Source organism: Somniosus microcephalus, chromosome 1 (assembly GCF_052327205.1).
Source record: "Somniosus microcephalus isolate GS21.2 chromosome 1, FLI_Smic_1.0, whole genome shotgun sequence".
Classification (NCBI taxonomy): domain Eukaryota; kingdom Metazoa; phylum Chordata; class Chondrichthyes; order Squaliformes; family Somniosidae; genus Somniosus; species Somniosus microcephalus.
Window position 1 is genome coordinate 364,090,043 of NC_140987.1, and position 14,607 is coordinate 364,104,649.

The following is a 14,607-nucleotide window of genomic DNA, read 5'->3' on the forward strand; positions in this document are numbered from 1 at the left end:
AATGATACCTTCACACAGCTTTATCATATTCTAGGTGCATTCCTGTTTTTAAAACAGATGGAGAACTTGTTTATTCAAAAACACCAGTTAATTTGAATTGAAATAGAACTCGGTTATCTGTGAAGGCTCTAAAAGTTCGGTACACTGTGCAGTATTCTTCTTAGTCAAGTAACTCCGAATAATGATCGTTTGTTTGGAAAGCATGAGTGTTTGGATAAATCTTGAGTTATATTGACACTAAAACTCTATAATCTACTGCTATAAGAATAAATGAAACTAATCAGCAGTACTCACCGAGACTTTGCTTCCAGTTATCTGAATGCAGTGGTTAGTGCAGTATAAATTAATATTGTTGGGAGAGGCAAAACAAAAAAGCAACATTATTAGTGAGCTCAGCTTTTCATCGCTAAATCATAATGTAGTTTAGTTACAGTATTAGTAATACATTTTTAGCTTTGAACAGTGTTGATTTCCATGCAGAACTGAACAATCTATTTACAAAAATATTAAAAATATGAAAAGGATTTTATTTTCACTTTCAGCAGGTTTCGCAGTAAAATGGTACCAATTTTCACACATACACAAGGCCAATTGTGATATTTAAATTTACCTCCTGGCACAACAAAACAAGTACTTTAACAGAGCCTAAATATCAAAAATGCTCATTTTGTATGTGCTCCCATTTTCATATACCAAATGCATAATTCATGTCCCATCTTTCACTGAACTCCAACTAGAATTAGCAATTTTATATCATTTCACCAATAAAATTTTAAAATAATGTAACCACAGCCAAAAACTGCCTATTAGATCATTAAGCTGCTGCATTTTTACAAATTACACTCATCTCGCATTGTTTTTGGGTTATCAACTGTTGTGTCCACCAGCCCCAAAACCGAGTACCTCAAAACTAGTGCAGCTCATCAGTATGGCCATGAAAGATTGATTCAGAAAATGCTGAACAGAAAAAGTAGAGCATCTCCCCAAACTGCCATCATCTTCAATTTTAGTGGCTTCCTCTGCCCTGATAAATAAAAACTGCAATAATTTTTGCTTTGCTGTTGCTAATTATGTCAATATTTTTTCTTATATGCTGGCACTGCAATTGTATTATTGTTTCTGTAGTTTTACACTACGAACAAGAACAGCATTAGTTTATCCTTTTTGCTGTTCATCATTCCTAGTCTGACCTTGCAGATAGATGTTTGTTGGTACCAACTCTTTTTAGCTAGTTTCAAGTATACTTATTGAAGATTTTAAATGTGATGTGCAAGTCAAAAAAAGCCCAAGTTATGTGAAAGTGCACTTGCTGCCTGCAAATGTTTAGCAAACCTGGTCTAATATCTAGTGACATTATGAGACTTGCATATTATAACCATATTTTTACTAGCAGTAAACCCCCTATTTCCAGAGGAAATCAGACTGGCAATAATTTATCTCAAAGAAATGAGGACTATGCGAGCCACATGCTCATATCTAACAGCTCACCAAGCTCTGGGATTGATCCCATGTGGTGCCTATATTTTCAAAGGCCAATAAGTCACACCTGAGAAACGATTGGCCCATTAGTTTAATTTTAGTATGAGGGAAGTTGCTAGAAGGGATCAATAATAAGTGAGTGAATCGGTTATTAGGGAATCTGAGCATGGCTTCTGAGGAAAAAAAATCTTCTCACCAACTTGATTTAAATTTGAGTAAGTTACAAAATTGGTGCATAATGGAAGCTCAGCTGACATTGCGCATCCAGACTTTCAAAATGCCTTCTCAAAAGCGCTGTACACAAGGCTCGTAAATAAGGTGGAGTCTTGTGGGATTGGCGAACAGATAGTGGGTTGGATAAGGAACTGGTTAAAAGGGATATTAGCAATATTATTTTATCCCAACTGATATCTGGTACTAAGAGATATATTTTCCCCCATTTACTAAGTTTTTAAGCCAAAAAGACTACTTTAAAAGGAGAGAGCATCCAGTGGGCACAGTCACCATCATATGGATGGTATCTCATATCTACTTACCAAGTACTATCAGTCCCAATGATTACACTCACACTGGTACAATGTGTGTCATGACAGTGCAATGCTCTCAAGAGTAAGCACACTGCGAGGTCTTCAGCTGTTGCACTGGAACTCGCATTACTCCACCTTAGTTAAGTTGCAGTTAAGGTGGCACAGCCAGAGTGGTAACTCATCATTTTCCTGCTGCATTAGTGCCATAATCTAAAAGTTTGAGACGGCATTAAAACTCCACTTCATCATGAATGAAGACTAAATGTACAACGTAGTTATAATGTAAAATTATAATTGCATTGTACAATGCAATGAACAACAGCACTCCTCTACATTCGATCAACTGTGCTACTCCCAATAAACAAACACTTAAAAATGCTGGCAGCTTGGTGACCTTTTACTGCAAAACCTGCTCAATTGTATTAAATGTTATAATTAGGAATAGAAAGAGCAATACAGATCTGTTTTACATATAAATTCAAAATGTAAGACTGTTCCTCAGCATACAATTGTGCATTTTTTTGATTGCACTGTCCTCTGGTTTTCAATCAAATACATTATATTCTCAGTCGCTTAATTCAAATTATTTAACGATACAAATATTTTTAGCACGAAATTCCCACTTAGCTGTCTGTGCTTTTTACATGCTTAATTACAAATTTTGGACGAAGCCAGCTTCTTCAATTATTAGGATTAGACTGTACTGTTTATATAATTCAGCCAATGGATTTCAGAGTAACCAGTTACCTCTATTCTGCATCCATAAAATAACTGGAAATCAAAGCAACAAAAAAAAAGTGCAATTTCAAGTTTGAGATCTCGACAATCTCAATATAATTCAAATTATGGTGCACTCCCAGCCTTTGGCATCAAACTGTTAAATTTAAATCCAAAGCATATAGATTTTTTTCCGGCCACACTGCCTATTCGTCACCTTATTGATGCATCACAGCAAAGCCAATCAAGGGCTGATCACTTATTCTGTGGCACACCAGACTGAGCTATGCTAATTCTTCAAAAATGCTGCAAAAAACAGGTTATCACGAGTGTGTGACTGGTAGCACCCAATCCAGTTATGGTTGCATTGTACATGTGACTTGTCACATCAAATCCAATTGAAATTTACTTTTATATTTCCTGAAGCACATCAGACACATCATCTACTCTGCCCAGTTTAGCTGCAGAAATTCTTATTCATGGTGTTTTTGGCTCGAGACTAGAGTGGGATTCACTTAACTTTTACAGCTGGAAGCAACAATAAAGTGTTTTACCCAAATGAGAACAAAGAGCCACTCTGTCAGCATGCTCTACTTCCGGAAAATCCAAGACAGATTACCTAATTGCCTGGGTTTGCTGAAGGCATGCAATAGCATTTCAAAGCATCAGTGGCAAGGACATATCCAGCACAAAGAAATCTGAAGATTGATACCATACCAAGCTTCCTACATTGGTGCATTTTTATCCAGATGAGTTGTGTTTTTTTTGAAAACTCTGACAAGTTTGGTATGTTGTATCAACTCCTGCCAAACAGAAGACTTGAATTCAAGAGAAATAAAAATGTTACGTTCAGAGAAGAAGAAAATAGTACCTTATATTACTGGCATGCACCAGAACAGGTGGCAAGAAGAGGTCGCTAAAGTGCACTGGAATCTGCAGAACCACAATGCTTCAATAATGTAAGCATGCTCCCAATGACATATACAAAAGCAACAAATATACTAGGATGACAGCACAACTTTTCAGAGTGGGTCTTGGAATTCGACAGGCACACGAGATAGCAGCGTAAAGTTAACCCAAATGTGGATAATTTTTTCGCTCACCAGAGACATTCAGCATGTTAAAGCAACCAAGATATCGGCTTGCTCCAATAATGAAAACTATAATCAACCCATAAATCAAAAAAAGAAAAAAAAGAAAAAATCTGTAAGCATTTTGAAAACATGGAGGTCGTCACAAATCTATGTTTTGTCAAGCTAATGAACAGGATGGTTAATTAACTACAGTATTCAGATTTCTATAACTACTAAGGTTAAGTGCAGCTGGATTTTAGTATCATTAGCAATGAAATGAGAATGCCTCATTGTTTAAAGAAATTAATCTTAGGGTTACTTAATAATTAAGGCAGAGGATAAATATGTATTGATGGAGGTGACTAACAAATGACTCACCTATTGCTTATGCTTCTATTCAAATAAAGTGTGTAGAAAGTATTCTCGAGACTTGCATTTCTAAACATTCCATCACATGCTTTGGCTCTGACACATTAAGCAAATTCTGATCTTTTAAGCTTAAATAGTCAGTTTGAGCAGTTATAAACTTAATGTCAGTACATATTTTTTAATTGGGTATTAATGTTCAAATGCTACAACTATGTTAGGAACTAAAACTGTACAATTTATGACATCTTACTGCTCCGACTTTCTAAGTGTCAAATCCAACCTTTAGTAATCATGTTGATGCCTTTCAGAGAAGGACTGATCACCTTGTAGAATGTCACAATGCATTGTTTGACTGGTTAGATACCCAAAGGCTGAAAGAAAACCTAGAATATTTTTTTGCTTTAAAAAAAATCAAAGCTATTTTTTAAAAATTATAACTTCAGTATATTTCTCCATTCTGTATTGCTTCTTTCTAATCAACAGCGCTTCAGAAATGACCTTCAAGGCAATTACCTTTTGAATCACGAAGAACATTTTTAAAAGCAATTCAAAATCTCAATATTGAACCTTGAACTAGCCTGACTTTCTTATATAGCACCAGTGTAAAATGCACAAACAGTTTCGATCCTCCTCCACAAATATAATCATCACCCATTCCAAAGAACATACTCTACCAACAGCTACATGCAAGGGTCTGCAACCCATTGGAAACTAGAAGCTAACAATTTGCCTCTGCCAGGGCACGTATCACCACAAAGAGACAGCCAAGGTATTTCAAAAGTGTTATTCAACAAAGGCAAATAGTTAATCTGACAAACTGCACAGCAATAAACAAATATTCCTGTCCTGTGTGCAGTGATGTGGATTGACTGGCAATATTCACCACAGGCAAGGAATGCTTTGGAGCATTTTAGGCAGTAGCATCAATTTTGCATTGATAGGATAGCCAGCTTAGAAAAGATCAAGAGTGTTATCTTTTACTGAAATATTTTGAACAGCTAAAGCATGAGGCAGGTCCAAGTGAAAAGGAACTTTCAAAGTTAATTCTGAATCAAAGGAGGTATTTAAAAATTCTACAGAAGCACACAATTACATTTATCCGACTACACTAGCCTCCAGCCTGCCTGCTGTCTTAGTTTTTGGATTTTTGTTGTGTACTTGTCTGCTTCTGTGGTTCATTGAGGTGATGCTAGTATATGTGGCATTTCTGTATCTGCAAAATCTTTGCAAATCCTGTTCATCCATTATAGTATAAGCATTTTAACCAAATAATCGGTGATTGAAGTAACAATCCGTAAAAGCAAAAAATCCCAGGAATGCTTTCGTACTTCAAAAATCTCAATTTGTAAAGTGGCTTTAATATGTACAACTCTAACAAGTCAAAAAACAACAATGTTCAAATATTTCTCATTCTAGTTTAATTGAAACAGACACCCATGAATGCTGTATATAAAAGCGAATGGATATATTTCAGTTTAGTAAATCACCATCAGGTTCCTCACCTGCCTCCCACACCGAACCCCAGGTTTTAGATGTTTGGAAAAATATGTATATCAAGTATTTACTGCAACATAAACCGTGGCTCCTGAGGCATATCTGGGTACCCTGCTCCAGTAAAGTAATGCAAAACAAAAATAAAATAAAATCAGAGTATCAAAGCGAAACCTCATGCATGGTATGACTGTTCATGCTTACAGCAATTTCAGTTATCACATGAAACATATCTCTGCCCTTGGACACCAAGAACAAATTTTAAAAGGTTTTTTTTTGCTCTAGCAATGCTGCCATACTGTGTGTTCAGGAAAATTTGACATATAGCTCTGCTTGTTCAAAAAAAAAATTAAAGATTGTAAGCAGATGTTATTCAATTTTGTTTTCAGATAGTGGTAACTCTGGATAATACCACATTATTCTTCATGAATTTTGCATTACTCAATTCAAACTACTAAAATCATGTCACAGTTGATGGACATATGAACAATAAACTCAGTCCTGCAGGTTACTAAGCAGACATTTTCAATAATAGGAATATTTCTTGGGGGAAACACTCAGGTCCAATTCTCTCAAACATTCCACATTGACTTGCTGCGAATTATGATTAGCTCTTATGTTAACCCTTAAAAATAACTATGAAAATGAATGACAAGTAAAATTACATTTGACATATGTCAAAGGGTGAACAACTGTAATTGGCCTATGCAGGTTACTCCCAGCACGAAACACACCACCCAAGCTTTAAAAATCATATAGATTACCCCAGGGCAGTATATGCAGGAAGTACTAATGGTTTATAGTAATAAAAGCGTCATGTTTTAGATTAAAGTATTTTGTGTGATGTGTGCCAAATCCTCATGAACAATTTATCCACAGTAGAAGGCATTTTAAAACCACATTATTAAGCAGCAACTTTAAGCAATGAAAAAGGGAACATTTAAGCAGCAATCATGGATTACAGTTTAGCAAAAGCAGAAAGCAGATCACTAAGCTTATTATGTATATCTGACTGTCTGAGAAATGGCATTTACTGCGCTCTTAAAAATGGTAATTTATTTTAAAAGGACCATACCGATTTGGCAGTTGCAGAGATGTATTGAACCACCATTTCTCTCTTTGTCGTCAGATCTTTTCCTCGGAGTGGAACCTTACGATCCTCATTCAGATTCATGTCTTCCTGTTGACAAACAATTGAGGGACGCTATTAATTAAGCAATTAATATTCAATAAACACAATATCTGACTCGAAGAATCTTAAACCATTCCCATCAATGTAAAGGCAAAAAATAAACAATCGACTAATTATAAATATACATTTCACCTTGAAAATGATGCGTCACACTACTAGCAGTCTCCGAGTCCAAACAAATAAATTAGCTGCAACAATGTCTGTTTCAACATATGTTTGGAAGACCAACCATTTTCCTTAGATCAATATTTGCATTTCAGCCTGAAGTATAATGCATCTGTGACACTCAGACTGAAACATCAACCAGAACCAAAATAAGAGATGACGTACCCGTTATTTCAAATTGAACTGCCACAGCCTTAAAGTTCCTTTTGGAGAGTTGGACTTGAAATCTTGAGTTAGCCAATATTTCAGCTTGACTGCTTTCTGGGGTTCAGTTTCACAAGTTTTGAAACAGACCATTAGATGATATGCCTCATTCTAAGCATTCCAAACTGGAAAGCCAACAGATTGTCTCACTATAACTAACATCTTTATAATTAGAGCTGCTGAGTGCAATAGTTTTTTTTAAAAAGACTATGGACCCGATATTTATGGAGCAGCGGCGCGTGTCAGCGGAGCGGACGAGGAGATGGCGGGGCGGCCTGGAGTTCAGGCTTGTTGGGAAGACCATGAGTAGGAAGCACTCCTGCACCTCTTGGCCAGAAGCAGTGCCGAAAAAGCACTTATCTGCTGGATCTGGCAGTTCCCACCTCCCTTCAGCTGCTGGGTTTCCCCAAGTCCTGGGACCATAACATAAGGAATAGGAGTGGGAGTAGGCCTTTTGGCCCTTCGAGCCTGCTCCACCATTCAACATCATGGCTGATCTTCTACCGCAACTCCGCCTTCCAGCACTATCCACATATCCCTTAGTTCCCAAAAATCTACCAACCTCTGTCTTGAATATACTCAACGACTGAGCATCCACAGCTCTCTGCGGTAGAGAATTCCAAAGATTCACAACACAGTGAAGAAATTTCTCATCTCAGTCCTAAATGGCCTACCCCTTATTCTGTGACTGCGATCTCGTGTTCTAGATTCCCCAGCCAGGGGAAACATTTTCTCAGCATTAACCTGGTCAAGCCCCTTAAAAATTTTATATGTTTCAATGAGATCATCTCTCATTCTTCTAAACTCTAGGGAATATAAGCTTAGTCTACTCAATCTCTCCTCATGAACCAATCTAGTGAACCTGCGCTGCATTCCCTTCTAAGGCAAGTATGTCTTTCCTTAGGTAAGGAGACCAGAATTGTACACAGTACTCCGGGTGTGACCTCACCAATGCCCTGTATAATTGTAGTAAGACTTCTTTGCTCTTATACTCTAATCCCTTTGTGACAAAAGCTAACATACCATTTGCTTTCCTAGTTGCTTGCTGTACTTGCATGTAAACTGTGAGATTCATGTACAGGAAACTCTATTATCCAGCACCAACGGGACCGGCGTGGTGCCGGTTTATCAAAAAGTCCTGATTACAGAGAGATATAGTTAAAAGGTACAAGAGCTCCGTACACAGCAACAAATCCAGGCTTTCCTGTTGCTTAGCAACAAGTGCACGAACCCCAGTTACACAGCCACAGATCCAGGAACTGCCACTAATATGAAGTAAAACTTACTTGAACCTACTCCTGAATTTTGCCGGTTAAGAGATTTCTGGTTATTTAGGTGCCGGTTAAAAGAGAGTTTCCTGTACATGGACACCCAGGTCCCCCTAAATGCAAACATTTCCCAGTCTCACCATTCAAAAAATGTTCTGCTTTTTTGTTTTTCTACCAAAGTGGGTAACTTCACAAAGCTGGCCCACAGCCATTAAATTTAAATGGCAACCAAAATGAGGCATGCAGCCACATTAACATACTAAAATCACTGACCCGCCTATCCAGAGCAGGCTACTCGAACGACCCCAAACTCTACTTCTGTTAAACTAGACGTAGGCGTGTTCACACCAGGTTTTACTTTTTTATCATTTAACCCCCCGCTGACCCTCTCCTGCCCATCGTGGGGGGAGTTAAAATTCCCCCTCATAACCCCAAACAAAAGAAATTCAACAGTTTTATGCAGAAATAATGGGGACTATGTGAAATCAAAATTTCCAAAAAGTTTAATCTGTTCTTTCCACTGCCCAACGATCTAATATGCCACCTTTGCAAAATATAGTATTTTGTAGTCGAAAGAAAAAGGGTTCACACAGGGAAGAGCAGAAAGGTTATAGAGGTAAAATAGTCACATAGCAAACAATGCTATTTTTAAAAACAGAACCCTAATCAAAAAAGTTACATAGTTGCAAAACTAACATTAAATAACAATTTAGGGTCCAACCTTTACGGCAACAGTCACGAGACACAAAATTAAGCATTTTTAATCTATTTGTAGCTTGGTAGTGGCTCGACTAAATCAGTCAAAATACAAAACCATTAAAATACACAGCTGTCTTCAGAATCCCATCTCCAGCCTAACGTGATAAAATGCTGCAGGGACTACTGGTTGGTTGGTCATTGAGCAGATAGCTTGAGGGAGCAGACAAGCCATACAACAAACACAAGAAACTGTGATTTGTTAATTTGTGCATATGACAGACAGCAACTTCTGAATTTATTTATTCAAATCCACAAAACACTGGCAATGGTTTTGGGGTGATTTAACATGCACTGTTCAAATGAGTCAGTCAGAGGCTGGGTAGATCAGTTAGCAGCTCCTGTAGTCGGCGGGATAATAAGGAAACTCATTATGTAATTACAGTTTGGCATAGAGATTATGCAATGTTGCATTTTTCTTCTGAGGAGCTACAATAGTTTAACATCCACTGTAAATATATATTTTACTAGCTGGAGTGCCCGGCGGTGCCAAGGCTTTTTTGAGGGCATGTTATGAAAAAAGTAGAAATAATATATTATATATATATATATAAAAAAATGAGTTTGTCTCTCTGTGTGGGAAGGAGAGAGAAAGAAACATAGAAGATAGGAGCAGGAGTAGGCCATTCGAGCCTGCTCAGCCATTCAATGAGATCATGGCTGATCATCCAATTTCAGTACCCTGTCCCTGCCTTCTCCCCATATCCCTTGATCCCTTTAGCCTCAAGAAATATATCCAACTCTTTCTTGAATATATTTAATGAACTGGCCTCCACCAGTGGCAGAGAATTCCACAGGTTCACCACTCTCTGGGTGAAGAAATTTCTCCTCATTTCAGTCCTAAATGGCTTACCCCTTATCCTTAGACTATGACCCCTGGTTCTGGACTCCCCGGCCATCAGAAACATCCTTCCTGCATCTAGTCTGTCCAGACCTGACAGAATTTTATAGGTTTCGATGAGATCCCCGCTCAATCTTCTAAACTCCAGTGAGTATAAGCCCAATCAACACAATCTCTCCTCATACGTCATTCCTGCCATCCCAGGTATCAGCCTGGTGAATCTTCGCTGCACTCCTCCATGGCAAGAACGTCCTTCCTCAGGTATGGTGACCAAAACTGCACACAATACTCAAGGTGCGGCCTCACCAAGGCCCTGTACAACTGTAGCAAGACATCCTTGTTCCTGTACTCGAACCCTCTTGCTACGAAGACCAACATACCATTTGCCTTCTTAACCGCCTGCTGCACCTGCATGCTTACCTTCAGCGACTGGTGCACAATAACACCCAGGTCTCTTTGCACTTCCCCTTCTCCCAATCTATTGCCATTCAAATAATAATCTGCCTTCCTGTTTTTGCCAAAGTGGATAACCTCACATTTATCCACATTATAGTGCATTTGCCATGTCTCTGCCCAATCACCCAACCTGTCCAAATTGTACTGGAGTTTCACGACATCCTCCTCACAGCTTACCCTCCCACCCAGCTTTGTGTTGTCTGCACATTTGGAGATATTACATCCAATTCCCTCGTCCAGATCATTAATATATATTGTGAACTGCTGGGGTCCTAGGACCGATCCTTGCGGTACCCCACTAGTCACTGCCTGCCACTCGGAAAACGACCCGTTTATTCCAATTCTTTGCTTTCTGTCCGCCAACCAGTTCTCTATCCAAGTCAATACCTTGCCCCCAATCCCATGTGCCTTAATTTTGCACGCTAATCTCTTATGCAGGACCTCATCGACAGCCTTCTGAAAGTCCAAATACACCAAATCCACTGGTTCTCCCTTATCTATTTTACCAGTTACATCCTCAAAAAATTCCAGTAGATTAGTCAAGCATGATTTACCTTTTGTAAATCCATGTTGACTTTGTCCGATCCTGTCACTGCTTTCCAAGTGCTCTGCTATTACATCTTTTATAATAGACTCTAACATTTTCCCCACTACCGATGTCAGGCTTACCAGTCTATAATTCCCTGGGGGAGAGAGAGAGAGGGGTGGGGAGAGTGAGTGAGTGAGTGAGTGAGTGAGGTGTGTGAGTGTGCGCGCGACTGGGGGGGGGGGGGGGGGGGGGGGGGGGAGGAGAGAGAGAGAGAGAGAGAGAGAGAGAGAGAGAGAGAGAGAGCGCGCGCGACTGGGGGGAAGAGAGAGAGAGCGCGCGACTGGGGGGAAGAGAGAGAGAGAGAGAGAGAGAGAGAGCGCGACTGGGGGGGGAAGAGAGAGAGAGAGCACGCGACTGGGGGGGAAGAGAGAGAGAGAGAGAGAGAGAGAGAGAGAGAGAGAGAGCGAGCGACTGGGGGGAAGAGAGAGAGAGAGAGAGAGAGAGAGAGAGAGAGAGAGAGAGAGAGAAATTTTGAGCTTCAGGCCCGGCCAGTCTGTAATGGCCGCCACTCACCTGAATAACGGCAGTTTGAAGGATTAGGCCCTGCCCACAAACGCCATGAAACTCCCCCCCGTGACGCAGTGCACGGATTGGTCAACCTTCACGTCACTCAATGCTAATGAGCGGATTTCCCCCGTATGATTGGCCAACCGCTAATTAGCAGAATTTTGAACGTTTGTCTACTATCCGAACAATTTTTGTCTGACCAAAAAGTAAATATGCCTAGGACATCCTCCTAATCATAACCTTTCTTTTGATATAACATATGTGTAGGTACGCTCTATAACTTTTGAGTGATGCCCAGACAGACAGACACCACTATCCTTTTATATTTTTAATAACTAGCTAAAGTGCCCGGCGGTGCCGAGGGTCTTTTGAGGGCATGTTGTTGTTGGGAGAGGGGGGGGCCGGGCGAGCGCGGGGGGGGGAGAAGGAGAGAGAGAGAGAGAGAGAGAGAGAGAGAGAGAGAGAGAGATTGGGAATGTAGAGAGAGATTGTGAGTGTGAGAGAGAGATTGGGAGTGAGGGAGAGAGACTGGGCCACTGCAGCTGCTCACCTGATGGCTTTGGGTCGGGCTCTGGGGCGGGGCTGTTGACGCCGCGGGGAGGTTTTGTGCGCGGCAGCTCCTGGCACGGCCCGCAACTCAAGGCCCAGGCATCCCGGGCTGCTAAGCCGCGCCCAGCGCCGGCACAGCCACTCGAAATGGCCGTCAAAGTAGGCGAGCCTCCGGGCGAAGGGCAGGGGATCACTTCATTTCCTACTGTTGCTAAATACAATTTAAAACTCAAATAAATTGTTATTTTCCTTAGTTCCCTAACACACGAAGTGTGGAAAACAAATCGTGAAGCATCAAGATGGCGGCCACTCACCTCGGTTCAGAATGATAAGGCCCGCCCACACACGCACCGATTGGTCACCCTTCAGGTCACTGAACTGTAGGATTGGTCAATCGTCAAGTCACTCAACACAACTGTAGGATGGCTCACCCGCACGCGCAATGAACCCGCCCCCGTGACGCAGCAATTGGTCAACCGTCGGTCAACTGTCAGGTCACTCGACTGCACGATTGGTCAACCTTCACATCACTCAATGCTAATGAGCAAATGAGCGGAACTTTTCCCATTTAATGAGCGGAATTTTGAACGTTTTTTGGATACGGTGGGCACGATTTTTGTCTGACGGAAAAGTAAATACGCCTATGACCGGTCCGTAATCGTAAGCTTTCTTTTGATGTGACTCGCGTGTAGGTACGCTCTATAACTTTTGAACAGACAGACGTCTTATATATATATATTTATGTATGAAGTTAGATTTAAGATTTATTTTTTACTCATGTATTGCTGCATTAAATGTGTCAGTTAATGCCTATAGAAAAGTCCGTCTTTAGTGTACGAAAGCAAAATACTGCTGATGCTGGAAATCTGAAATAAAAACAGAAAATGCTGGAATTACTGCAGCTTCTGTGGAGAGAGAAATAAAGTTAACGTTTCAGGTCGGTGACCTTTCATCAGAACTCGAAGTTAGAGATGTATATATATATAATAAAGGAATCTGTCTGTCTGTCCTTCTGTCCTCGGGTGTGCGTCTGTCCGGCTATGCGCTCGAAAGTTATACCGCGTACCTACGCGCGCGTTACCTCCGAAGAAAGCTTACGCTTCCGGGACGCTGGTAAGCGTATTTACTTTTCGGTCGGATGAAAATTGTTCGCGCCTTATGCAAAAAACCTTCAAAATTAAACTCATTATCTGCTAGCACTGATTGACTGACGTCAAGGTTCGACCAATCCTGTGCCTTCACGATTGACCAATCCTACTAGGAGTGTGAGTGTGAGTGTGTGTCTAATCGTTTTCATCTCAGGGATCTGGCAGCCATTGTTTCAGTGCCATGACTTCAGCTTCCAGCTCAAACTACTTTGAAAGTTAGTATCTCTTTTAAAAATAACATAAGATTTACCAAAAACGTTTTATAAGTACTTTCACTTTCATCTTTCAAGGTATTAAAAAAGGTAGAAATCTTGCCCAGCAGCAGATTCACAAAGGGACACAGACAGGGCCCTAAAGCCTGGGACTCGATTTAAAATGTTGCCCGGCCCCAGATTCACAAAGGGACACAGACAGGGCCCCAAAGCCTGGCACTCGATTTAAACCACCCGCCCCAAAACAGCCCTGGCAAAGCCGGGCTCCCCCAGCTAGTCAGGTATTAAGCAAGTACAGAGGCAGGGAAAGAGGGAGGGGTGGAGAGAGGAAAGAACAAAAGGGAAGGTCTGTGATAGGGTGGAATGCAGGAGTGATTAAATTCCCATGGTGAGGCTACACCGAGTGCTCTGTACAGTTCTGATCAACATAACAAAGGGGCTGGCCATCCAGGAGCTGCCCCACATTATCAGAGAGAAGAACTATTCGGAACAGGATGTCGTAAAAGGAAAATTAGAGGTGCAGAAGGTAATTAACTAGGTAGAAAAAGTAAACCCCAACACAATTATTTCAGATGCATGATGGCAGCAGGACAAAATGGTTCAGGCAATGAAAAGCAAATTTCAAACAGACATCAGAAAGTACTTTTAAAAAAGTGACAGCATCAGCTGGAACTGGCTGCCAGGATGAATGATTGAGGCTTGGACATTGGACTCGGAGCACAAAAATGCTGTCAGTGTTGGAACAAATCCCCACCCCACCAAAAAAAAGTGGCTTAAAAGAAGCTCCCATGACATTTTACGAACATACTAAAAGGTCCTTGATTTGCAAAATTAGTGTGCACTAATCACCATATTACACTGCAGCTTGTATAATACTGTACATCACCTTTAACATTCAGAATTTCTTCAAAAACTCCAATGTCAAACAAATCTGGTAAAACACAGCTGCATTTTCACTGTGACCTTTGCATGACAGCTGGATTACAATCCTCAAGGCTATACAGTTACCAGGCAGAAGAGCACCATAATAGCAGCCAGGAGACTAGATAATAACTGTGCTTTTT

General features: G+C 40.5%; 1 protein-coding gene across 5 annotated transcripts in view; it reads right to left on the minus strand.

Moving 5' to 3' along the window:
• Positions 1 to 14,607, minus strand: part of diaph2 (diaphanous-related formin 2) — a 940,841-nt gene that overhangs the window by 808,339 nt on the left and 117,895 nt on the right. For 4 of the 5 annotated variants that reach the window (XM_085996016.1, XM_085996000.1, XM_085995985.1 and 1 more), the window contains 2 exons: positions 6,732 to 6,836; positions 295 to 315 (listed from right to left, as the gene is read on the minus strand). In XM_085996016.1, coding sequence (XP_085852142.1) covers positions 295 to 315; positions 6,732 to 6,836 — 126 coding nt within the window. The remainder of the gene's footprint in view (positions 1 to 294; positions 316 to 6,731; positions 6,837 to 14,607) is intronic. The other variant, XM_085995993.1, reaches the window with a different exon arrangement.